At 42.3% G+C, this 27,669-nt stretch overlaps 1 protein-coding gene across 1 annotated transcript in view; it reads left to right on the top strand.

Moving 5' to 3' along the window:
- The window catches only part of celsr1 (cadherin EGF LAG seven-pass G-type receptor 1), a 93,626-nt gene that overhangs the window by 16,257 nt on the left and 49,700 nt on the right, over positions 1–27,669 (top strand). The window contains exons 2-3 of the mRNA XM_022749418.1: positions 23,727–24,082; positions 24,171–24,459. Of these exons, the coding sequence (XP_022605139.1) occupies positions 23,727–24,082; positions 24,171–24,459 (645 nt within the window). The remainder of the gene's footprint in view (positions 1–23,726; positions 24,083–24,170; positions 24,460–27,669) is intronic.

Here is a 27,669-nt window from a genome sequence, read left to right as displayed (position 1 = left end):
ACAACCACACACACACACACACACACACAACGGAGTATGCATACAACACACAAACACACGAAAAGCTCTTCAACTTGAAGACCAAGGCTTGTTAATGTTGATAAGGGGCCGTGGGTTGGAGACAGCAGCACGTTATGTCATTTTCAAACATCACATTGGGATGAGCCGCAGGAAGAAGAGGAGCAGTGTGTGCTCCTGGCTCTGTCTCCATAACAGAAGGTCGTCAGGAAGGGCCCCTCAACAGTGTGTGTAGTATAGAGGATGATCAAAAAATTACCCTTGCCCCAGCCTCTACTGTTTCTTCAGCGATCAGATGTACAAGCGGGAAATTTTCTGTCTGGGAGGAAACTTCAAAATATTGTACCGCCGTGTATTTCTGTGAACTTCAGTGACCTGAGTGACCTCTACTTGACTTCACCTCTCTTCTCTTTTGTTGCCTTCCATTCAGTGTCAACAGTGATGCACTGCAACAAAGTGGGATGTCAGCCAGCGCTACTTGTACCAGTGCTTTAGTTTAGGCCATACGCCAACTCCTGACCCTCCCCGAGTGCTGTTAGAGACTGATGGCGGCACTCACCGTCTGACTACAGGCACTCCTGATAACACGCTGACTGGTTGCTGAGCACTCACTGCTACACTCTGCTCAGGATCCTCTAAAATACTGCCAGAATTGATTTCCACTTTCATTTGGTTGAGCCATCAGTTCTTAATAGACTCCTGACACTGTTTTAATGCTGGTAGAGCAACTGCTGTTGCCTCTCAGAACTGGAATAAGGCTGAATTAAGAAATGGCTGTGTAGTTGTTGTAGCGACTTGCTCAGGGTCAGTTATTTTTGTAAGGATACAAAAAAGCCTCATAATAGGTAAGTAATAGAATACCATATTTCCTTTTTATTTTTAAGCCAGGTATGAAGTGCAGATATCATCATCAGTCCCATGTCTGTTTTCTGTCAGGTCAAAAAAATTGCCTGATGTGGCAGAGCAGGTTCAGGGGTCATGACCTCTGATTATGGTCATTTCACCTTTGGCCCCCAGGAGGTCAGACAGACTAAGTAGAGGGCCTGGACTATGGCAGCTGGGGGCTCAGTGGCTTTAAACACAGGTCTTATCTTAGGGGACCTCCACTTACTGCAGGGTCATCTGGACTGTCACTCTGTCCTCCTGTGTGTATATCACAGAAAATGTCAGGAGAGAGAGAGAGATACATCGCTCATTTCATCAATCAGTCAATTAGAGAGATGTCGTGTTTGTCATTCAGATATGGGTGTCAGACATAACATAGCATTCATAGCATAGCATAGCATTTCAGTTGGATACTCATAATTGCCTCCATGCATTTGAAGTGAATGAAAATAGTAGAAAATGGGGAGAAAAATGACATTTTGACCTGATGGAAGACTGAAACACTGACTGATTTAAATACATTTGTGTTAAACTTTGATACATTTTGCCACCACAATTTCCAGCCAGATGCATGTTTAAAAAGGGCTTAAGACAGAGAAACAATAAAGATAATTGTGGGGGTGAATACCTCATTTTGCTTTTACAATGGCAGATGATTTCTAATCTCGAATGAAGCCTCTCTGTTTATGTGTGTATGATTGATTCAGAGCTGTTTGCGGAGTGTGTGCTATCAAAGCTAATATTTGCCCATGCAAGCGCTACTATTGATTTACTATGTAGCCACAAATCGTTAGTTGTGCAATACTTCCACTTCATAATCAAACAAACCACTTTATAGTCAAATACACAGTAATTATCATTCTTTGTTCTATGTGATGTCATTGCTGTGCTCTTGGATCACACATTTAAATTCAAACTTTACAAAAAAATAGTTAATGGCTGGACCAAAATAATCATTCACACACAAGAATAATGATTTACCGGCTTGTGTCTCTGGGAATGAGGAAGTTCAGATTCACTGTTGGTTTCCTTCAACTGAACTGTGCAGCAGAGAACGGCGGTGAAGCCCCGGCAGGTAGACAATTCACATTTCAGGCTGAGGTGACCACGCCCAGGGCTCAGACAGACAAAAGTTCACAGAGCTGACATTCAAGATTGGGGCTTTACATTTGCATTTCATCTTCCTGCACACGACCCTGTCCTCATTCACTTCCTCTGTAGTGCGATACAGAAGCCTTGCTTTGTTTTTTACATGTCAAAAGTGTGAATTTGTTTGTGCCTTTAAATGCTGATTGCCTTTCGACAGCCGGCCGGCAGCTTTGTGTTGTAGGTGTGAAGTGATTGTCTCAGCGTGTCAAGAGTCACACACGTTATAATGGGTTCACAGGACAAGGCATTTCAATAGGGACTTAAGCGCTTCAATGGAAATCCGTTATTACCGGGATCAGTGTTAGGATGAGAACTTTTAAGCACATTTTTGTGGTACATGAGTTGTTTGTGACACTGAAAATCACATGTGGATTGGTGATTTTCATATGTATTATGGAATTTTCATTATTTTTTTGTATTTCACTATCTACGTTTTGTGTTTTCATGTTATTGGTCTGTATACATCATATTATGATCATATTATGTTTGTTTTTTTTTTTTTTTTTTTTTTTTTTTTTACATGGGCCCTCTAATTAAAAATACCTAAGTGGTATGTAAAATGCCTTGTTAAGATCTACAGTACATAACCCTTCAGTAAAGCCTGTGACCTTGTGATGTGAGCTCTTGGTGCTGATGGTTTTCGTAGGTCAGGACTCCTCCATTTTTAGAGCGTTTATAAGAGCAAGAGGCCCCCTCTGTAAAGTGACATGGATCCTGAGTGCTTCAGGTATTCACCGCTTGGTGTTGTGTGTGTGTGTGATTCATTAGCCATACATCCGATACCACATTGGCACTATAGACTGGTAGTAGGGGGGGGGGTTAAGCTGTAATACGCTCAGGCCCAAGTGAGGCCCCCCTCCAAGTCCAACCATGTGTGTGATGTGAGGAATGAGTTGGTTCAGCTCCAGAGGCCGGTGCTTACAGACTCCTTTGCTGAGGGTCCAGAGCCGACAGCTGGCTCTCCATGCTTGGCATACTACTGCTCACTGCCGCTCTCGAACACATTCATCACTACACATACACACACCTATACTTGTATACATTCGCTGGGGAGAAAAGCTGCCTATGCTGCTTCTAATAGTTTGGATGGTAGGATCACTTAAATGCGAAGGACAGATACAGGATAAAATGTAGTTGAAAAAAAAAAAGAAAGAATCAGGTCAGCGACTTAATCAGCGACAACTTTTGATTCATCTTTTTTATTTTTTAAGGAAAAATGTGAAGTATTTGGTGGATTCAGCTTCTAAACAGAATATCTTTGGGATTTCATCTGCTACTCAGACCAAACAAGCAATTACTTAATATATTTAAACATATAAATATCACATTTGGCTCTGGGAACTTAACTAAACAATTAATTGATCAATTGAGAAAATATATAGTGGATTACTCAATAATAACAGAAGTAGTTAGCTGCAGCCCTACTGTGCAGTATGTACATTTATGCTTGATTATTATGTGCACATTAACACAAAGATGAACCGACACACACAAACTTTAACTACTGTATATGGACACTCCCAGCACATAGGCATGCATAAGCATACATGTGCAACTTTAGAGAAGAGCGTAATGATAGTCAGTTTGTACTTTTATTATACTGGTGTCATGTATGTGACCATGTGTTCGCACTGCTGTCAGCTCCATAGTAGGTGGTGTGAGAGGCTCTCGTTGCTAGTCTCACCCCCAAAGTGGTCTGCTGCTTGGAGCTGCTTGGAGCTGCTTTGGAAACAGCTGAAACGACTCTGTCCAAAGGGAACACAATTCACAGATTGTCAATATTATACTTCTGTTAGTGTATGGATGAGATATGGACGTGGTCCAACGTTTATGCAAAGCTAAGGTAATGGTCTCCTGGCTGTAGCTTCATATTTAACGGACAGATATGAGAGTGATATCAATCTTATTATCCAACCCTCAGCAATAAATAAATAAATATATAAGTATATTACCCCAAACTTTTCCTTGAAGCATAACTTTTTCCTTTAAGTATAATTTTTCATACCTTTCTTTCACATTAATAAAAGTTATAGAGCTCGTTAACTGTAACTAAGGTATCTATTTTAGTCTGTTACATACTGTAGGGGCTTTAAAAGAAGGTGGGAATGTGATTGGCTGTTGATGACTCATGACAGTAAAACATGAGTTTTCTCCATTAACTCAAAACTATCAGGATGTCTGATCATTCAGCTCCATAGGAAATGAATAGATTTCCTGTGACTTGTATTTGTGTTGTTTGCAGTGTGACCGCACTTACTTGTATTTACTCTCTAAGGTGTGTTTCAAGGTCGGGGAAGACTTTAGCATTTCCTCCCCTCCCCAAATGCATACACATGGACCATCTGTGCGCTTATGACAAACACTACATGGACACACTGATATGAGTTGAGGCCTGTCAGTGTTGTAAGACAGTATTCATAAAATAAGAGGGGAGAGTTGTGGTTAGTTGTTGTGGTTTTGCTTCAGGGGGAAGTTGGTTTACTGCTGGGGTTATAATCCTTTGCCTCACACACATTAACATGTACACATATACACAGTCAGCCTTGTATTCCCATCCATACCTGCTCTCTGTAGTCACTCAGTCAGTGGGGTACAGAGGGCTGCAGGTCTGATAAAGTGGAAATGGCCTATTATTACAAAGGCGATGACAGAAGCCGTGGGCAGGCATCAAACATGGCATACCTCTGGCATTGCGTAAGCAGAGCTGCCCTTTATCACACGCTATTACTCTTTTTTCTTTTACACCATTTATCCTCCGTCATTCTCTCTCTCTCTCACACTTTTCTCTTTTGAAAACCAACCTACTCACAGACAGCAATCTGAAACAAGTTTGAGAAACAGAGAGAGGAAAGCTTGTGTAGTTTCCATATTAAATAACCTGTCCTAAGTTACCACGAAGTAAATCAATGTATATTTGTAATATTGATTGTGAATGGCTTGGTGAGTTGTCCATGTCCAACATTTCTTTTGGATGGATTGAAATTTTTGTTCAGGCATTTGTGGTCTCAAAGGATGAATCCCACTGACTTTGGTGATCCTCCAAGTTTTCATCTAAATCCATCACATCAAATTTTTAGTCTGTCAAATACTTTGGTTTGTGATGAAATAACAGTACAACTAATAACAGCCTCAGACAGACTTTGGGTTTAGTGTTAATTAGCAAATATTAGCATGCTAACATGCTAAACTGAGATTCTGACCATGGTAAACATTATACCTGCTAAACATCAGCATGTAAGCTTTATCATTGTGAGCCTGTTAGCATGTGCACATTAGCATTTAGCTCAAAGTACTGCTGTGCTAAAGCACAGCCTCACAGAGCTGCTAGCATGGCTATAGACTTGTAGTCTTGTCATATGAGCCTTAAAAGTTGTGAAGACCTGCTTTGTTTTAAGAATACTTTATGATTAGAGATTAGAAAAAGTAATAATAACCATTGTTACAGTGTAGACACCTTTACACCATCCCTGGCTAAATGTAAAGTGTATGACATCTGTGCAGATTGAGGGTGTAGCTTCACCTTCTAAATCTGAAGACAATAATGGTGCAGTACTGTACACAACCACTTTGTCCTAATTGCTGTGGATCACAGCAGAACATAGTAGTTTGCTCACACATTCACACAGGCACACACACTCTTCTCAACTACAACTACAACTGTTCAAAAGGCAGTTATCATCCCCTGTGGTAAATAATTCTCTAGAAAACTAAAGACCTCCCACCAGGATTACACCACATCTGGTTAACCTGGCCCAGATGCAGGATCAATGGAGAACACACACACACTCTCTCTCTCTGACACACAGTTGTTTGTGTCTTACTAGGAGTCATGTCTTGGATGTCTATCACAGACTTATCTTCCTACTTAATAGTCTCCACATTCCAGCCTCCGCCACAGGAATGACTTCACCTGCGAGCGAAACCAAGAGACATCCTTATAATTCCACTGAGAGTTTGCCTATAAATGTGTGTGTGCGTGTGCCATCATGCTTGTGTACTTACATGAAGTGTGTGTTCAGTCAAAGATCTTCAAGTACACACTCAAAACAGATACGTAGAATTGAGCAAATTGTTCTGCAGTAATGACTGAGGCGCCTGATACAACATTCCCATTCTCCTTCTCCTGTCAGCAATTTTCATACACACTCAAACACACACACACACACACACACACACACACACACACACACACTCATAGCCAGAAGAGCTTGTGGTCTTATAATAGTGACCCCGCTCCTCCTCCTCTTGCTCTTGAAGGCATCAAAACATGTCACAACACGACCCCAAAACTTCAAGAACCTTCATTTTTGTGAAGAGCAGAAATATGTGATTGATTGAGGTTAAGACAGTAATTCATGGGACTATTAAAATTTGTCTCTTTGAGGGTCGAGTGAATAGCTGTGTGATGTTGGGGCGTGTACCTGCAGGTTGAGCCCAAGACATGCTTTACTGTTTCCTTGCTCTAATAAATGCCCCTTTATGTGAGGAGGGAGGGGGGCGAGAGAGTGGCAGAATGAAGAGGGAGAGGCAGTAATTTAAGGTGTCAAGAATCATGTTGTGCCATACAAATGATGAAGCTTGTGTAATCTCACATTTTGAAGGTGCTTGGACACATTGTTGGGATGCGGCCATTATTTTCTAGCAGCATCGTAACCTTTGAGTGACAGGACAAACAGACAAATATTGTAGCAAGGAAGGTGATAACTGGTTATTTGTGCATTAACAACATAAAGTTGATTGAGAAAGTTTGTTTTTTTGTAATATAGAATCTGTAGATTGCCATGGGTGATTTAAGTCCTATTGCCTCCCTTCAGATAAGAAGGTTTTATAACCTATACTACTCACTGACAGTAATTACTACCTTAATTTAAGTTAGGAATGCTGTCAATTTGTCAGAGTTGGACAGAATTACTGGGACCACCCACGATAAAACTACATTATGTGGTAATGTAGTGTCAAACACATGTCCACAAACCAATAATGCTACTTTCCCCCTTTTTTTGGGGGGGGGGGGTCGCATAGTCTTTGGTGTTTCGTATAGTTTACGATTATTTTCAATATCAGTTATTCTTGTTCTATTGTATTGATTGAATCGTTTCGAGTCATTTTATCTCTAAAATGTCAAAGATGATTGAAATTGTTCATTTTGTCCAACCAAAAGTCCCAAACCCAACAGTATTTAGTTTACTGTCACATAAAGAAGTTTAACAACTGCAAAGCTGGAATTTTGGCACTTTCTCTTGAAAAATGACCTAAATGAGTCATCGGTTAATTATATGAAAATGTGACTTTTCATTACTTTAAGGAAGGTAGACCCTGAAATACAGAGAGAGGGAGGGAGATTCATCAAAAAAAAAAACTGGGAAGTTGACAGAAAGTGATACGTCTCACTGCACTCCCTCCTTTTCTTTCCTGAAGCCGACTCATTACCACAGACCATTCTTGTCAGCCATGTCACCCAGCACAATACAGTGACATTTAACTGACCCTCTGGAGGAGAAGAGAAGGGGGGGGGGGGTAAACAGACGAGAAGGATGGGGGAGAAAGATACAAAGTGAGAGGATGGAAGTTCTGGCTATGATAAGCCATGAGAGGAAGGGAGGAAAGGGAGGTAAAGTGAGAAATAAGGAGGAAGGAAGGGGAGAGGATAGAGGAATGAGGTGGGGGGGCATCTACTTTTTTTTTTTTTTACCCTCACATTCCCTCTTTTTCTGACTTCAAAGAATCTCCTGGTGAGAAGGAATTATTCCCGTCCACTCAACCGTACCACTTTGTTACGCTGCTGTTTTCTGCCCGCTAGTCCTCTTCCCCTGCAACCCCCGATCATTCACTTACTGCGCCCACAGAGAATAGTCTTGTAAATGGGAAGTTACAGGCTTTACAGAAATGCTTTTAATGGTGCTATTATAGCTGATGCATTGAGGGGATGAATTGCACTTTGCATGCCAGTTGCTGTTAACTCTGTGTTCCACATTTGCAGTACATTTCTCTCTTAATTTTCCTCTCTCAAAAGCGCACAACCCTGAGGGAATCACTAAGAACCCTGGAGATTAACATGATGAGGGTCCCAACCAGTAAAAACGCAGTAAGGGCCCATAAAACCCAGACACAAAAAACACACGCAGAGCACAAACAGTCTTTGTAAAATGCACCTGAGCAACCCTCCACGACCTTTCTCTACTTGTTTTGTAATCCAAACAGAGAAAGAGAGAGAGAGAGAGAGAGAGCAGGGTATTTCAGTCGTGGCTTGTCCAGGCTGAATGAATCGGTGACGGCACAGGGCCAGAGGAGGATAGAAACATCAAGAGGTCAGCTGGCAGCCAGCAGCTCCAGGTGGGCTGCGAGCCTGGCTGAGCCCGACCAGCGCTCAGACATCTGCGTCTGTATCAACATTATTTCAACCCGCCGGCTGGACTGCTCGGTGACTAACTGACGGACTGAATGCATGAATGAATCAATGATTTTCACTGCTTGACTGGCTGCCTGGCCGACTTATTTAATGACCGTGTGGATTCATGAATGACTCATTGATCGAGCAAATGTTTGGCTGGGTGACCAACTGGCCGACTGTGTATGAACAGCTGATACACTACATATGTTACTGCTGTTCGTCAGTCAGGGCGATTAGCCAAAAATTCAGGATGTATTCTCAGCCTCCCAAGACTCCAACAACACTATAAATGCATACACACTTAGAAGTAGTTAAGAGTAATAGGTCAGAATTTAAAACACACCCTACGCACATTTATTTGTGACTCACTGGTGCGTGTGATGTCAATCTGAATCCAGTGCAGGGATGGTGGCTCAATCACAGCCTGCACCGCCCCAAATGTAAGTGAGTTTTTGGACATGTATTGGCAGTGGACATTGGAGATAACTGTATCCTCTGAAAGTGTACATCACACTGAATCTAAAAGTATCTGTCTCGTGTACATGTGTTCAGATTTGACTAAGTTATGCCCCCCATTTTTGTTGATGAAGTGCAAAGGGTTTTTAAGAAGTCTACCTTCACTACCTCCAGGAGTTGTGTCTCTGCCATTGCAGCTGCAGCTGCTGATCGTGTTGATAACTTCCCGTTGTTTTTAGAAGACCAGCATGCACCTGTCCCTTTCACCTCATGCTCAGTATCTTTGCCTCATGTCTGTCCCTGCACCTCTGAGCCTAACTTTTTATAGGTGGAAACTGCCCACTGCAACACGGATTGTAAATGCATTGAATGGCTATTCAAGGGTAGGATTTTATTTGATGATTCCGGCTTTAAGGACCACCGCACTGCTCGGTTGAACTCGATTTACACATCATTAATGAAAGAAAAACTTCTTTGAAGACATTTTACAAGCCTCAGTGTGTACGTACGTCTGCTTGCTGAGCATTCGCAGTGCCGTCTTCAGATAATTGTTAGCTTTCACTCTTCCTCTGACAGCCTGAAAGTTCCGGCTAATACATTAATGATTTATAGTGTTTCTCTGGACTTCCTGAAGTCGACAGCAGGTCTGAACGCAAGCCTCCAGGCCTCGAATTCTCGACAGGAGAACACAGGGTGAGGCAGTTGAGGAGTTTTACCGTGGCTAATTAGGGACAAAGGCAAAACTAACAATTATAGCAGCCTGCTTTTACAAAAGTCACTCTATTCCTCGGTGATTCCCTTTTTTCCTGCCTCTGTTGGAGATGACAGGAGACATAAAATGAGGAATGGCTGGCATTCTTTTCTTTTAGTGGCTAACCTTGTAACTTGCAGACTTGCGGCTTGCTGAGGGGTACTTAAACAAAAAAGGGGAGAATATGTCTGATTTCCCTAACAATAGTAGTATTGTTTGAACAAAGCAGAAGTGGAAAACCCAGGGGAATAAGTGAGCGTGTCTCAATTTAACTTGAAAGCTACTCTCTTTGCTCAGCACCATTTATGTGTATATGTGGTGTATTCACCTGCATATAAATACCTTGATTCCACTAATGCTTCATTTAAGGTACAATTTTGTTTTGCCAGAGTATTTCAGGTCCAGAGTCATATGGTGTCATAATTGGACTTGTACTCACGTTAATCATGACCATAATGCAACTAAGATACTAAAATGCTAACTAAGACGAAATCACTTCATGGTTTAGAACTTAGATATATTTTAATAATTATTTTAATAATAATTGTGAGGATATGCTGTTTTTCCTTGATTGAAATTATGGGAAATTGAGTCTTGGAATATTGATTGTAATAAATGTACAATTTGAAGATTATGTACATTATGTCAGTATCAGGCAGTCTGTCCATTAAGGCATTATTATTATAATTATTTTTGGCCATTCCTATAATACTATTACATTTACAGTGGATATTACTATGGTTGGTTGGCTTCCATGTTATAAGAATAAGAGTTTTAGTGCCAAAATATAATATGAAAAGGTAAATGTCTTGTTTTCAGATGAAAATCAGTCTCTTATTCTGGATGAGATTGTTTCTAACCTAACTGTTCTTGCAGCCGGTGTCTTTGAAAAGGGGTGGAGTTTGGCAAGGTGCCCCTTCTAATGCCAGCGGGGGTGGAGGCAGGATTGGGGGTATTGAACGGACATCCAGCGGGTGTCTGTGGCCTATTTGGGGGTGTCGTTAGGGTTGGTGTCTTCCAAGCTCTTTCCTTGCAGCGACGAAGAAAACAACTCCTCGCTGGCACACATTCACACACATTCACACACACGCGCGCACACAGACAACACACACACATCACACACACACACACACACACACACACACACACCAGCACACACACAAATGTCTTGAAAAATGTGCCTGACTTCTTTTTAAATTGACACAAGTCCAGGTTTCCCAGGGCGACCCTCACACCCCCCCACCCACCCAAACACACGTACACACGTACACACACACACACACACACCAACCTGCCCCTCCCCTTTCCTCCCCTTGCCCCCCTCCCCCTGCTTTGTTGAAAAGAGCCAATGGTGCGTTGGCTGGTAACTAGGCACCCTATTTATCAGTTACCAGCACCAACAATAACTGTAACCCGACACCTCCTCAGAGAGAAAGAGATGGAGGAAAGTAGAGAGAGAGAGTTGGAATGAGACGGAGAAAGAAAAGAGTGAAACAGAAAATCAGGAATTTCTAGAAAAAAATAAGTTTCAGTTGCTACTTACATTTAAATTATTAATTTTATTATTTACTGAATCCGTTTTTTAAATGTATTTTAAGTACATTTCTTATTCTTGTCAGGCAAAATTTAAACATTCAATATTTTAATACTTCAATAAAATGTCGGTAATAAAAGTGAAAGAAAAAAAACAAAACAACAAATATGTGAAAGAAAGCCAGGATGAGCAACAGCTAACGACAGAAGCAGAGAGAACGAGAGGATCTGGTGTCAGTGTAATGGATACCCGGGTCCTATTAGGCCATTCATGGCTGGGCAGCTTTTAAGAGAGCGGTGCAGGCCGACCTGTGAGCGGGCTTTTGATCAGCGGGCGCCCCCACCAAACCAACCATTTGTCCACTGTTAGCTTATCAAATGGGATCAATACGGAAGATTGCGGGAAAGGAGTAGTGGTGTGTGTGCATTATGTGCATTTCAGTATTGTTTGTTTGTGTGTATGTGACTTCTACATTTGTGCAGAGCAGCAGAGCATGACCAACTGATGACTAGGCTGCATGCACTTAGCATAGTGTGTGTGTGTGTGTGTGTGTGTGTGTGTGTGTGTGTGTGTGTGTGTGTGTGTGTGTGTGTGTGTGTGTGTGTGTGTGTGCGCACGTGCATTCCCGGTTATAGCTGAGTGACTTCCCTCCTATGAAACAGAGAATGGCCCATTTGACTCTTCACCTCTCTGTGATCTGTTGAATGAGGACTTTAAAAAGATCTAATACTACTTATACTAATCAGCTGACCACACACACACTGAAAGAACCATCGCCATGGTGATAACATCAGTAGACAACACCTATCCTGCAAAAACTATTAAAGCACATTAAGGTGTTTGTGTTCATGTGACTCAAAATCCTACATATGAATAAGGACAGATAGATGAGAGATGAAAAAGAGGAGATTTACTTTAATATCGAGGGGGTGACCATTGTGATTCTCTCACTTTTTAACGATGGACAGCCAAGTTGGACACAAGCAAAACACACCTTTGTTTTAACTCCTTTTCACATTCAGATTAAAGAGGAGAAGTGCTGATGAATTTGATGAGATGTAACCAGCACTCTCCGTTTATTCTTTTAAAGCATTATGATTTTTGGATTGTGGTTATTTGTGCAAACAAACAAACTAAAATGGTTCACTGGATTGCTCATCGCTTCATTGAAAGTTCCTGTAATCAGCGGGAGAATTTATTTGTAGTTGAGCTTCATTTAAATGCACTTTATAATCAATCATTATCTTCCATCATAAAAATCCTGCGGTTTGTCGGCTTTGCTTTTCCACCACAAAGGAAGAGTCAACTGATACTATGTTTGATTGACATCTTTCACGTCAACAAACCAATAAATGAACCAGTGTTTGCTTGAAACAAACCAAACAGGTTATGTATGAAATCACCCAGAGTTTTCTACTTCTTCCTTTTCATCACCATGCAGCTCTGACAGGTCATAATGATACTCATTCTAGTTTTTACACGATGTCCCGGGTTAATGGCTACCTGCTGGAGGTAATTTACAGTACAAGTTTGGACTGGTCTTTGCCTCAGCTGATCCCCGAACAGCTTTGTCCTGTGGATTTCTTGTCCACTTGATGTGCAGCATTTTCAAATGTCTCCTCCCTCATTCATTCCATCATTTATCCTTTCATCCCTTCCTCCACTTTACCTGTCTTTCTTTTCAGTACGAGTATATACGACATCCACCTTTTAAAAAAAGCAGGTACCCACAGATATTAAATTTCAGATAGCACTCAAAACAAATCATATCAGTTGAAGGTGTTTTGAGGAAAACAGGATGACACTTTTACCACCACTTGATATTTGAGGTCGTTCTATTGAATGATTAATTAAAAGTGACGGTTAAATTACATTTTGCAATAGAAGTCTTCATTAAGCTGTCTCTCAGTTGTCAGACCAGGACAGAGAAGCTGTTCCTGGATCATTTTTCTGTCTCGTTAATTTACCTTCAGACTGTGTGGGGTAAAACTTGGCCCTTGTTGTTGCCCAAAGGGATTTTTTTTTTTTTTTGTCATCACATCATCTGTGAAAACAGAACTCGACGACACCTGGAAGCTGCGACCTTTGAACCTTTAATAAGAGGAAGTGGGGGGCTTTAACTCGATTAGTCGGCTCAGGAGAGCGGCCGACAGACATGGGGGGATAGAGAGAGAGAGAGAGAGAGAGAGAGAGAGAGAGAGAGGGCTGACACATCTAAAAGACTGAGACTTCATAAGTGCTTGAGTGAACAGCTAAGTGGATTTAACAGTGTTTTAAAATCAATTATGAAAGCAGTGCAGCAGTTGGAGAGATCTGATACTGCCACTGATTGGCCTCCACATTTAGAGAGCTAATGGTGCTTGATAGTGCCCTGTTATGCCTGTGCTTTCTCTAGGCCTGATGTTGTGCAGCACAACTGGTGTTATGCTCTGAAATGTTATAATTAAGTTTGTCTGAGCAAGCCAAAGTACGCATCGCATGACACTCGCCTAATTTAGTGGACAAAGAATTTATTCCCCATTGATTCACTCAGGTTGTGGGAAACTTAATCCAGTTTCTCACAATGTTCCCTCATGCTCTGTCTCACTTCCTCATCTTCCCATTTCTACTTCTCTCTGTCCCGAGGGTGTCTTCTCCAACTTGTTGAACACCAGAATGTGATGCACACTACCAGCTGCTGATTGTATCACCAGAAACCTTGTCACAACAACACGCCTGATGCCTTTTCTTCCTCCCTCTCTGTTTTCGTGTCCACATCTGCACCTCAGTGATCAAGGTCTCTCTAGTATCTCCGTGATTAATTACCTTCTTTGGCAATAGTCTAGCGGGTGATGAGCTAACAAGTGCACTAATGCCAGTCAGCCCTCAGGCACTAAAAACAGGCCAGGCGTTCATTTGGGCTCGTTTTGCATTGTCTGGCCTCCTCATCCGGGCTCGTTTAGTATTGTCTGGACAGGAACAGTGCTTCTATTCTTCTCATCCCTCTCTCCCAGGGATCCTAAATGGGACATAGATATTCTAGCTGGGTCGGTTCTTGGCCTGGCACTCGATGCCCCTGAGTGCTCTGCTTAAGTAGAGCCACTAAGGGCACTTGTGGAGGGCTTGTGAAAGTCCATTCTGCTTAAAGGTGGAGGTGGAGGGGAAGTTGATACGGCGGCGCAAGCTTCTGAACTCCCTCGTGTGCCAAGTCAAAGGTTTCAAACTGTGACATCTCGGTGTGTGGATGGTTTCTAACCCACTGTGTACACCGTACAATGTTGTGGATGTATATTGCAGTTTTCCATTGTGTTGAACAAAAAAGAAAAAAATCAATCAATACAGCTGTGTACTCTACAAACTTAACAGCCTGCACTTCACTTGCACTTAATGAGCGTAACTGTGACTGTGTAATGTGCTGGGAGTGCTGTCAAAATGCTTTCGGGTGTACAGCAGTACTTGTGGCTAAATCAATCCAGTGTGCACACTAACATGGGACTGTGGCTGCAGCTGTTGTGTTGCTCACTTTGTGGTTTCACCATGTAGCTGGTTCAGACCAAAGTGTAGCCTGATGTTCAGACCGGGAACAGCCCTACGTTAAAACAACACAGGTACCGACAGAGACACAAAATATGATACAGGAAGGCAACAGATCCAGGAGTTTAAAGGCTTTTCTATGTATGAGCACGAGAGACAAACTACTTCTGTTGCGATGATTGCCAGGTAACAACAAGTCCTTCAACCTGAACGACCACATAGGTTGCTTGTCCCTATCCTCAGATACGACCCATAAGAGCGTACCAGTGGCAGGCGCACCAGACCTTTGTCGTCATGGTCGCAATAATTAACATACTGTTAAAATTGTTGAACAGTCATAGGTAAAAGGAACACCATTGACGGTTTCGCATTGCAAACAGGTCGACCCATCCATCCACCTCACCGATTTTGTCGCACTTGATACTACATCACCCGACTTCCATCTTTGCTCCTTTTGTAGTCATTGGTTGCAATAGGTTGCTCACAAAGACGACCTGTGGGCTTGTTCTTTCACTGGACAGTCTCTCAGGTTGGAACGATACAGTGTTCATGATAAAAAGTCGCCTGCTGGAAATGTGTGCTTACATGTATTTGATTGGCCCACCCTTTGCCTGGCATGATAAACTTTTTTGCCGGAACATCTGCGATGGCGGCCTCACAACACCATCACAGCAGTCCCAATCAGTCCAAAGTGGAGTCTATAGTGGGCCAGCTCTAAAAAACTGATTCTTCAAATGTTGTACATTTGATATGGTTCAGCTCATCCAGTGATGATGGTACCAGCTGAGTGCAGAAAGAGTTCATGATGTTGTTTACGTAAAGAAAAGCACTGTCAATCATGTATTTTATAGCTGGTTTGACTTGACATTTGTTTCATGGAATTGCCCACGGAGCCGTTGATGGGCGCGTTTTGATATTACTACAGGAATAAATAAGAACTGCTTGATTTTGAAGGAAAGGTGTTTCCTGTTCTGGGATTTTTGAAATGACCCCGTTCTGTCTCGTACTCCAGTTCTCTGTGCTGTCGTCCCACCTGTTTGTTCAAAGGGCTGTTTGATTGGTTCAGTCACTGATCCCGGTTCAGTCGGCACGTCTGCGTGTAATCCCACCTGTTCTCCTGCTGTAATCGGGATGTTATCCCTCTGACAACTCAAGCACGCACCCACCCACCCAACACCCAAAAACCTCACCCACACTCCTCCCTTCTTCCACCACTCACTCCTGAGGGTGAATTGAGTCTTTTGTGTGCCTGCCGCCACTTTTCCCCCACCGGTGTGGTCATCACAGTGAGGAGGAGGATGAAGAGTTGAAGAGAGGAAGAGGTGAGAGGGAGAGAGGAGGGGAGGTCTTTGGCTTGTCCCCCCCCCCTGTAGAGCTGCAGGTGTTATGGGGAAATTAGGCTGCAACAGCTGTGTCTTTATGTGTATGTGTGTGTGTAGGCGTGATGATATATGGTCACACATGCACACACGATTTGCAACTCTGCCACTATAGTTAATCAGCCTCCTGCATTAGAAGTGCAATACACACACATACACACTGTCTCCCTCCAGTTCTTTATTGCTGTTTTCATTCCCCCTTACTTTCTCATGCTGCATATTAAATCACGTACAGCTTATCATCCTCCTTTCTCTCCCATCCTCTCGATGCCTCTGAGTCCACAGCTCCCCTCCCTCCTCCAAGATCTCCCCCCTGTCTAAAGTTGATCTCCATGTGTCTGCGAGAGTGTTCAAAGCTTAGTCCTCTCTGTCCTCAGCCCTTTGATCAGACGGACATACCTGAGGAAAAATATGGCCGACAGTTTGTGGAAAGAGATGAGAGGGGTTTTTGCTGAGTGCTTCCAGATATCAGTGAACACACACACACACACACACACACACACACACACACACACACACAACCACACACACACACACGTACACATGAGCAGATGAGTGACAGCAGATGGGAAGTAAAGCGCTGAGTGTAAACTGACAGAGGTTGTCAGGTAGAATCAGGGCTCTGTCAGTCCTTGTGTAAAGCTGTGATTACAATGGTAGTGAGCTGTTCTTGGCTGTGAGTTTACTTGTGCGACAAATTTAATTTTTGGCTTTGTGATTCCTCCAGAAATCATATTGTCAGTTTGACAGAAGTGCAGCCGTTTGATGTGAAAAATGTTTTTAGATACCATGAAATAAAATGCAGCAGGAGTCTGGTCCTATATATTTCTTTCTTAGAACACATAAATCTCTCTGTGGTCTATAACGGTTAACCCGCTGCCTCTGGCATTCCTGTGGTTAATCATCTACTCTCGGTTAGCCTTTGTTTGCATTTGAAATCACCACTGCATCTTTGTTAAGGCTAAACAATTAAAACACATGCTTTATAATGGGAAAGTTGCTATTATACCCAACGAAGTGAGTTTTTTCTTACCCATACAGGGTTTTACTGCAGCTGATGAGGCTGATTTCAATGATGGATCCATGATTTGCTCCAGTCGTCCTTTGAAACCTTTGAAATGGAGCTGCCATTATTTCATTAGAATCGCCTTTTCATTGTTGTAACTGTTTAACTATGTTAATAATAATAATAATAATAATGATACCTGCCCCATATATCCCACCTGTACCTTTAGACATCTAATCTAATTTGAAAAGTAAAGCAAATTTAACCTCTGTGACAATATGTAAGTATGTGTTTGATGGCAGCACTCGCTACAGCAGAGAGCAGCCAGGGTGACAGTCCAGGCCGCCATGAGTGCTGGTTTCGGTCAATACTTTTCTCGTTTATTTCTCTTTAATAGGAAGTATGATGAGGAGTATAAAAATGATTTATACGATTCTGTTTTGCATAATCATTTCTAGCAGGTTTGGCAGGAAACATAAGCAGTGTCTTGTAGGAGTCCGACTTTTACGCAGACGCTACTGTTTGGTCACTCAGACAGAATCGATAACTCTTAATAGATGCTTTTTTTTTCTTCTGTAAAAAAAAAAGGAGCTTTTAAAAGCTGGTCAAATATTTTCGAGGTAATTGCCGTGCCTTACCCCCCCCCACTAACTGAATCCCCCAACTTGTCTTGGTGCCAGTGTGTGAGAGTCACTCCTTTACCATCCTCAGCTGTCGTTTCCTGCTCTCCAGTCTCCGAGTCATTTCTCCCTCATTTCCTGGTCTTGCCAATCTCTTTTTTTCCGCTCGTCTGTTATTCCCGCAGCAGCGGCTTTTACTTCTTTTGATTGATGGTGCTTTGATTGCGCTCACCTCAGTGTGATTTTTTTGCGGGGTGATTCCCCTCTGCTGTCAGCGTACAGGATGTCTGTCAGTGTGTCTGCAGGCTGCTGATATGTGATCTGATGCTGAGAGAAAAGACGAGAAAAGGAGATGAGACTTGACATGATGTTGGACTCTGATCAGAACGGTTGGAATTACTATTGGGGGCCAACACTTCCTTTGAGGGAAAACTAAAATGTCTTGATAGAGTACGGGCAAATAAAGAATGATTGAAGAGATGAGAGAGATTATGGAACTAAGTTGAGAGCAGTTGAACGTTATTGTTCTGGGCAGTTTCTCCTATCACTGATGTTTTAATGGGTGCTGGAAAGAGAAAAGAAAAGAAAACAGAAGGAGAAATACACTGCTCAAAGTGTGTGTGTGTGTGTGTTTTTGATCACCTCTGAAGTCAAGCTCAGTGTTTGTTTTTCCTTCCTGATAGAGGTGTTCAGGTGTGTCCAATAAGGAGGAGCCGACGGTTGAATTCCTGCCCAGTGATTGGCTAGAAGCCACTCAGGTTACAGGCTTTGTATTGATTCAAATATCTGGCTCAAATTCTTCTACAGCAGAGAGAGAGAGAGAGAGAGAGCGGGGGGGAGAAATAGAAAACTGGGAGGGAAGGAGGGAGAAAGTCGCCTGCTGCTCTCTGGGATTTGAAAGTACCTGACGGGAGTTTTTCATTGGCTGCTCTGCTGTAAAACTTTAACTGTGCTGTAAAAAATGTTGCAGGGAGGAAAAAATGGCAGAGAAGATTTTTTTTTTTTTTTTACAATGCCCTGTCGTATAGGCTTCCTGCCTTAATAATGGTAGGTCTCCCTGGAGGTTGTAACATTTTAAGCTCTCAATTTCTGTTCTCTTTAGTTGTGGTAAATGTCAGCAAGATGGAAATAACTTCATCTGCTGATCATGACTAATGAGGAAGGAAACAGGTTCAGTTTAGGTATTTTTACAAGTAAAACTGGTGTTTTTTTCGTTGATCCTTTCATCAGCCTAAAGAATTAAAAAAAAGAATGAAAAGAAAGCGGTGGACTATTAATTATTTCAATCCTCACTAAGATTTCAGAAAGGCAAAACTGATCTTCCTCTGTGTGTAAAAGGGGGTGGGTAAAGTGTGCCTCTCTGGTGGGCTCGACACCTCTCTGAAACCTGTCGGAGCGACAGATGTCTTGTTTGTTTGCTATTGTTTTACAGACCGTTCCTCCCAGTAACTGACTAAACACTGTTGTTGATTTTTACACCGCGGAGTTGGGGAGGGGCGACGGCCACCAGAGTTGAAGTCGACTGCATCTCTGTACAACACGTATATGCACATTCATTTCCAAGAGAAAGGTCCCGTCTTGTCTGTTGTATTTTCGTGGATGTGGATAATTATGTCCTCAATGATATTGTTATTCTGTAGGAAAAAGGGCCTTGGATACAGTTTGATTATAATTAGGTGATAGTGTTATTACCACTAATTATCTCATTTCATTCAACTCTGAATGTCATTAAAAATGTGGTATTGCAGAAGATTTTCCTTGCCAGTTTTTCTTCTTTCAAATCAAGTTAATGAATACAAAACTTAATAGGATTTAGTGTGTATTTAAGTGTATATATATATGTGTGTGTGTGTGTGTGTGTGTGTTTTTTTATGTGCAAATGTGTGTGTGTGTGCTTGTCACTCACAGTAACAGCTGCATGGAATGCGTGTGTGTACAATTTACTTTGGTTACAACGAGCACAAACCACAGACGGACATTTGTGTGTCTGTGTGTGTCTGTGTGTGTGTGGGAGAGAGAGAGAACTATATAGTCTGACAAGCACACAGGCAGCTGACAGACAAAAGTATTGGCTTATTTGTGTGTCTGTAATCGGCACAAGTGTGTGTTCATTTGTCCTCATGCACAAACACAAGCGTGTCACTGGGGCGGCTCGCTTCACAGCTCATTAACGGCCCTTATCACCTCTGCAGCCCTCACCACCTACGCTGCAGGCCTCTCACTGGCCCTCTGATAATATCTTCTTTTGTTTGCCAGTAATTAATCCACCTACAATGTAATAAATACAACCCACAATAATGACTAAACTAACAGATTCCAATTAATGCCATCAATCGTGCAAATTAATTTATTTGGACACACATTCATTAGTGCTGTCAGGCTGTAAAAGTGCAATAACTGACCCATAATGTGCTGTAATGCTTGTAAATGTGTTAAACCAACAGTGCAGATACAGTTTATGCCAGCTAATAGAGATAAGAGGGTGTGTGAGTTAATTAATGATTTACCCATGATACTTCAAAAGTGTTCAGATCACACCGCGGCTTTGATACTCGCACTTCTTGTTTTTACTTGGAGGGTTGACTATTAAAAAAACTCACAGTAGTATTAAGTCCTTTTAAACCTGTGTGTGTCTGTTTGTGCTCATCTGCTTTTGTGTGTGTGTGTGTGTGTGTGTGTGTGTGTGTGTGTGTGTGTGTGTGTGTGTGTGTGTGGGTGATGGCATGCTGACACACATAGGATTCTTTTTTCCGTGGTATCTCCCTGTGACACACCCTTTCCATGGGTTCAGCCCATCCTCTGCATGTGTGTGTGATCCCATGATAGCAGCTGGTGGCCTCTATAAATAGTCCTGGTTGGGGTGCCCCTGGAAAGAGAAAGGAAACAAACAACTATCTTGTAAAAGCGTGTCAGATGTAAAATCTTAATTATTTTGTTAATTCTCGGTGTTGGTCAGAAAGTCATTTTTGACTAAGAAAGGTAACAGATACTATCTTCTTCTTGCAGTATGTAAAAAGCAACATGTGACAGTTCTCAGGTTATAATTGGCATGATTGCACAGCTAATGGGATCTCAATTAGGGTTTTCTCAGCACTGCCACCTTGTCTTCTTCTGCCTCATAAATTCTGCTTCTCATCTCCCCCTGATCCCTGTGTGTGATCTTTTCCGTCATGCTCCGATATTTTTGGATCCAGTACTGGTCTCCTATGGCGCTCTGTGGTGTCGCTGCTCTTCTTGATCTTTCACACCAATGTTTTCCTCCCTCGCCACCACCGTCATGTGCCAATCAGACTGCCCCACCCGCTTCGGGAGGCTAATAATTCTTACAGCCCCGACTGCATCGGAGTGTAGTTTACTTTAGTCAATAAATAGCTCGGCTTGTGTGTAGAATAGGTGATGAAGTCCCATGTCAGTCAGCGACATACACTGAGAATTTGCTTTCAGTGTGTAGTCTGTGTGTTGGGTTGTGACATGAGAGAAAAAGAGAACAACCATGAGCCATTAAAGTACTTTCTAAATCATAATAGCATGTACAGTAACATCTCTGCCACATTGTGAGTCCACGCAGGCTAACTGTGCAGTATTTGTATGTGTGTAAACTATAAGCTGATGGATCTCTGGTGGCGAGTGGGATACCATTGTGTTCCCAGACACAGAGGGAGAGACAGGTGTGGAGCGCTGTAGGGGAATAAACACAGTAGCCAGCAGATACTCTGTCTGTTAGCAGTGTGTTGAATGAGCACCTCCATTCCAGGACATTACACCACAGCTGCTGCTTAATGTCACTGCCCTGCAGAGTGACTTGTTAATGCGTGTCTGAATTTGTGTATGTGCTCTTTTTGTTACTCTTGTTACCACCCACCTTGATTTATGTCCCTGCAGCCGCGATCGCAGCAATAGCTTGGCTACACTGAACGAACTGACCCTCATGTTGCCTCCCTTTGTGAGTTATTCATCCGGATGCAGTTGGAGTTGACCTCCAGTCTGGTTAGCAGTTAGCATGAGGCTAGCCCGATGAACCGGCCTGTCCACACCCTGCTCTGATTGACAGTGCGTCTGTGTTTGTGTGAGGAGGAGGTTTAAGGTCCTGAGAAATGACCTCGTGTATGTCTGAGAGTGACAGGGCATCTGTGCCCGAACCTCACCATGACTCTTTCACCCCTAAACCTACACACAGATATACCACACACTCAAGTGCTCGGTATGGTGCAGCAAAGCTGTGCAATCCGACCCATCTCCCCATCCCGCTTCAACAGTATTATCCCCCCTGCCAATTTCATCTGGCCTCACCACCTGTTGTCAGCTGTATTTCACCCAGCCCCGTGCACTCTGCAGCCTATAGCCTTCTGTTTCCCTCCATATGCACTAGAGCTTACAGTTGTGCTAGAAGTAGGTCTGAGACCAGACCCAGCCCTCCCCAGGGGCAGAAATCCTAGACTGATCCAATTACTCCCAGCCAAGGCTTGAATCAGAACGAATCTGCACCGACTGGCAACTACTTAATTCAATCTAGAGGCAGAAGTGTTACACAGTAAACAAGTCAAGCTGTTGAGCTGCAGAGTAAAAAAGCGCAGAGAGGGCAAAAGACATAGGACTGGGTCTATCCAATATGTGTTAAAGCTGTGCTTAGCAAATATTTAGCATACATTAGCAATAAGCCCTGCTCAGGCTTGAAAATGACCGTTAGTTATATTAGAATTTAGGGCACGGTTAGCATCTCTTTTCTACTCTACATGTCTTTGGGAAGATTTCTTTAGGTGACTTTGCCATGTTGTGTTTGCAAGAAAAAGTCTTTTACACTTTCATAATACTGTAACCTCTATATTACAATACAAAAACAATTCTGCTCCTTTATTTCCATGTCTTTTAAAAAGATTATCAGCTGGTGACGATGCTAACATTTTGCTTCGGACATGCAGCTTTAGCCTCAAAACTTTTTTGTATCATTCCGTAGCACTGACTGACACAATATCATGTATGTAGCCATCAAATTAATATTTAAGACCCTTTTGCAACTTTCTGTTTTTTAAACAGGTCAGTTGGAAACATTGAAAAGTCAGCAAGAGCCAGTTTTCAATCAACTCAAGCAGCTAATGCTAAGTAACTAGCAGTTGTCATTTCAGCTGACCAAAAATGAAAGGCCTGGTTTGTCCACCCACTTTTTAAAAGAATAGTCACACATTTTGCGTCGTCAATCTGCCATTGTGTTGGTGCTTGATTTTAAATATAATTTGATTCTTAAAACATTTTGATATTTATATTTTCATATTTAAAATGCAGGATGAATACATCTAAATGTTCTTTTTCTTATTTAGCTGATCACTTAAACTTTCTGTTAAAGAATAAATAAGCTACTAACAGATATTTCATTTAAAAAAAAACACACACACACACACACACACACACATAGTTTTTCTACATTTATAACATACAGCCAGAGAATGGCAGAGAAGTGAGACAGCAGACCAGACAGTAAATCCAGGCAATATGGCCATCACATCCCTTCAAGGGCATAAGCGAAGAAAAGAAATACTGTATACACACACCTTGACAGGAAGTAAATCATTACTACTGTATTGTACAGCAGGTGTACTGTCAGCTGTTTTTACTGGAGGAGGTGTCTTTTATTTTGAAAATGACAAAAGCCTTCTGATAGACTTTTCTCAACTTTCGCTCTTTTATTACTCCTTGGAAACCTTAGAAACACCTTTGGCTTACAAGTGTGTGTTGTGGTTGGCTAAATGTGACCTTCTTCTGCCTTGCTGATATGCACTGTATCTCAGAAAGCACTCACCTTGCTGAAACCTGGCCTCATGTCTAAGAACACAAGACTTGATTTGGCGCCTTTTGTTCTGTGTCGGCAAATTTGGCTGTCTTTGAACTTTTGTATCAGTCTACACAGTTAAGTTTACTCTTGTTAACGTATTACATCTAAACCTGTTGCCTTGTTATCATTTACTGCCATAGAGCTGCCAATAAGTAAAAGTGTGTAACAGTCAAATATCTACTCTCTCTTTCTTCCAGATGGCATCCATCGTGTCGTGGCCCGCTGCACGCTGCGTGTCACCATCATCACTGATGACATGCTGACCAACAGCATCACTGTGCGGCTGGAGAACATGTCCCAGGAGCGCTTCCTCTCTCCCCTGCTCACCCTCTTCCTTGAGGGCGTAGCGGCTGTGCTCTCCACCAAACGGGAAGCAGTGTTTGTGTTCAACATCCAAAATGACACCGACGTGCAAGGCTCCATCCTCAACGTAACCTTCTCGGCGATGCAGCCTGGAGGCGCCCCGGGTAAAGGGACGTTCTTCCCGTCTGAGGAGCTGCAGGAGCAGATCTACCTAAACAGGACTTTGCTCCGGCTGATATCTTCTCAGGAGGTACAGACACACAAGTGCACATCACATTAATGGAAGAAATCCAAAAATAGATCCATTAACGTGACTGAAATTTTCTTCTTCTCTCCAGGTGCTGCCGTTCGATGACAACATCTGCCTACGCGAGCCCTGTGAGAACTACATGAAGTGTGTATCCGTGCTGAAGTTCGACAGCTCCCCTCCCTTCATCGCCTCAGAGACGGTCCTGTTTCGGCCCATCCACCCCATCAACGGGCTGCGCTGCCGCTGTCCGCTCGGTTTCACCGGGGACTACTGCGAGACCGAGATCGACCTTTGCTACTCAGGACCGTGCAAGAACAACGGCAGGTGCCGCAGCCGAGAGGGAGGATACACCTGCGAATGCCTGGAAGACTTCACAGGTGAGTTGGCAAAAAAAAAAAAAAATTGAACAAATGTTAATACTTATTTTTATTTTAAAAGAAGTCAACATATATTATCTTAGTATCCAGTTTTTTCTGCTCAGACCCAATGAAAAACTATCCAAATTGTTATGAAGAGCGGTTTTTGCAGTTTATAGCAAACAAATGATTTTTCACAGTTAGTCTCTTGATCTTCTTTTCTTACCATGTCTTTTTTTTGCCTAAACAACACTATACTGTATTGTGCTTAATACAAATTACTATATTATTAATATGTGTGTCTTAAAACAACTGCAGAAGACTTTTTTTCTCCAAAGAAAACTACAAAAGTCTATTATAAGTATGTGCAGGGTTTCCTTTTGTGTCTGACAATAGCTTTAATGACTTGTACAAAACTGCCAAACCACACTGACAGGTTGTAAAAGCTCTCAACACCTATTGTTGTAGCTTGAGGTCGACCCCAGTGCAGGAAGAGAAAACATGCTTTGTAATACTGTAGGTATAGCCATCTCCGCACACACACATACACACCTTCAGTACAGGAGATTTATTGCTGTATAGAGGTGTGAGGAATGCTGACTATACTGGCTAAACCAGATCCGTCTCAAATATCACTTAACCCATTACCCAAAACCACATTAGCTTTAATAACTTTAAAGCCTTAAAACTCATAATAGAGTGAAATATAACTATAATTTAAAGCAGCTCTAATCATTTTTGAATTAATATTGGAATAAAAGACAAATGGTCTGTCTTCCTGGAAGCTGAGAGTTGAAGTGAGTCTTCCTGGCATTCACATGGTAGATGAGCTATGGGAAGAGTCGGAAGCTTTCATCATTCCCATTGAAATCACTTTCTGAAATATTTCCCGATGTCAGTGATCTTCCCTCCACAACTTCCCCCTTGTACATCTGATCCCTGCCGGACAGTCCCCGCTCCTCTGTCTCCCCCTAATAGAGCCTAGAGGGCCTCTGACAACCTCCATCCCTCCTCTCCCTCCGTCTCTCCCGACACTCTACCTCTCCTCTCCTTCTCTTCCTCCATCTTATCTGATGTAATTACCTGATTATAGCTGCCCTCTCTCGCCTTCTTCTCCTCCTTCCCATGTCCATCCTCTCCACTCACCCGTCATATTTCCCTTACCTACATCTCGCTGTCCCAGCTTTGAAGGTCACAGTTCAACTCCAGATAGTCAGGGCCCATCAGGGGCCATTAGGGGGCTGATGACAGCGGGGGCCCGCTCTGTCCTCCTTGGGTTTCCTACATTACAGGGAAATAGATCCTTATAATTCTCCCTCGGAAAAAAGGATTATGCTGAGGAGAGAAGGGCCATTAGCTGGTTCCAGGCGGTGGTGTCGGGGGTCTGTGTGTGTCCTGGGTGGAGGGCTCTTGTCTGGACAGCAAGTTGACACACAACACTGCATGGGACATAGAGGCACCTATTACAAATAATATTACAGTCAGAAAGAGATCTCCTGGTGTATTAGTGGAGGAATTTAAATGAGCAGAGCCAGGAAACTGGGCCCAACTCACTGATTTTGGACAAAGCTAGATCCACATGGTCATTTAGGTGGAATTTCCCGTGGAGAGAGCCACTGCAGTAAGTAGCTGAATTAGATAATGTAATATAATAAATTTGATATTGACAAGCATTGTAGCTGCAGATATTACTCACCTCAGTAGAGGCAACTGAGGCTGCTGGTCAGTCTTTATCACGTCAAATGCAACTGTAGATTAAAAAGTAAATATCACAATTAATTAATCTAATTTCTCTAATCTTATGGTTCTTGAGAAGAGGTGGAAATGCAAAAAAAAAAAAAAATTCTGAGCATTTTATTCCATTGGTTTTAAAGGTCTACAACAGGACCAACAGTTAAAGGTGCTTTGTTTACACTCAGACCTGTTTTGCTTATGTTAAGTGTTACCCACCAAAACGTACTACGTATATCCTTTAGGACAAACAACGCATTCCTTCCCCATAAAACACTTGCAAAGCTGCACATGTGAATTGTACCAACCACATGCCTGTGTGTCCCAGTCATGGGTGTATTGAAGAGAACTGTTCAGAGATGGCGCCATTCATTCCTGTGAAAGCTGCTCACTTGGTGCATCTGACCGGATCCAAATTCTGTTAATAAAGTCGTTTTGTCTCGTTTATGATGGTCAGAAATATATTTTCCATTTGACAACTGCTCCTTTACCTGTGATTATGTATGGGAAACTTGTTTTTAGGGTCAGTTAGTGTCATGTGATCAGTTTCTTAGAATTAAAGACTTGAGTCTGTTCCACCTATTTGGTCCATTTTATCAGGTGCCAACAACAAATTCCCTCTAAAAACAGAAATAACATTTCTCCACTGAGCAGTGGCCCATACCTGCATATTAAAGCACTGATGAATAATCACACTGACCTATTTAGATGCCTTAAACGTAAAGTTCATTTAAATGTAATTCTGGGCTATATTGTACATGGCTAGTTAAAGTAGATGTAGAAGTATTTCTGGGAAAGTGGGAAAACAGAGTGGATGTTTTCTGTAACTTCATAAAACCTTAGTTGGAGTGACGCTAACAAGGATTTAGCTGGTCAGCTTTTATCTGATCTTTACATGGTTTAAAAGTATCAGCATGAGTTCAGCCATGGATGGAACTTAATAGAGGAATGTTATCCCTGTCTTCAGCTCTTTCTTTCTTTCTTTCTTTCTTTCTTTCTTTCTTTCTTTCTTTCTCATGTTTTTGCCCTTCTCACTCCCTTTCCACCCTCCTTGCTTCTCTTTTATCTCCCATCCTCTCTCTTCTCTCCAAATATGGCCAAATTACTTAGTGGCTAAGACCTGTGCATCCCAGAAAAAGGCCTATAAACAGGGCTTTGTAGTTGCTGCTAGTGTTTAGATAGAGCCTTTCTTGAACTGATATTTTAAAAGGGGCCTTAACAGCAAAACACAAACACTGTTTTAAACCTGCAGACTCAATAGGGGAAGGTACCTGTGCTTGATTGATAATCAAAGGCATCTTATTAAAACAACTGGATTCTAACCAGCTGATTTGAAGTCTGTAGTTCAGTCAAGGGTGGACAACATGCTTCACAGGAAAGATGAAATGATAATAAATTGATGAGGTGATATGACAGGCAATTTATCATTCACATAGCATCGAAGTTGCAACACAAAGCTCATACACACTATGCATACAATGAGATATATGGACGAGGCTT

Source organism: Seriola dumerili, unplaced genomic scaffold (assembly GCF_002260705.1).
Source record: "Seriola dumerili isolate Sdu_G_001 unplaced genomic scaffold, Sdu_1.0 BDQW01000138.1, whole genome shotgun sequence".
Taxonomy (NCBI): domain Eukaryota; kingdom Metazoa; phylum Chordata; class Actinopteri; order Carangiformes; family Carangidae; genus Seriola; species Seriola dumerili.
The sequence above is the reverse complement of the archived record's forward strand: the minus strand, read 5'-3'. Positions and strand labels throughout refer to the sequence as shown.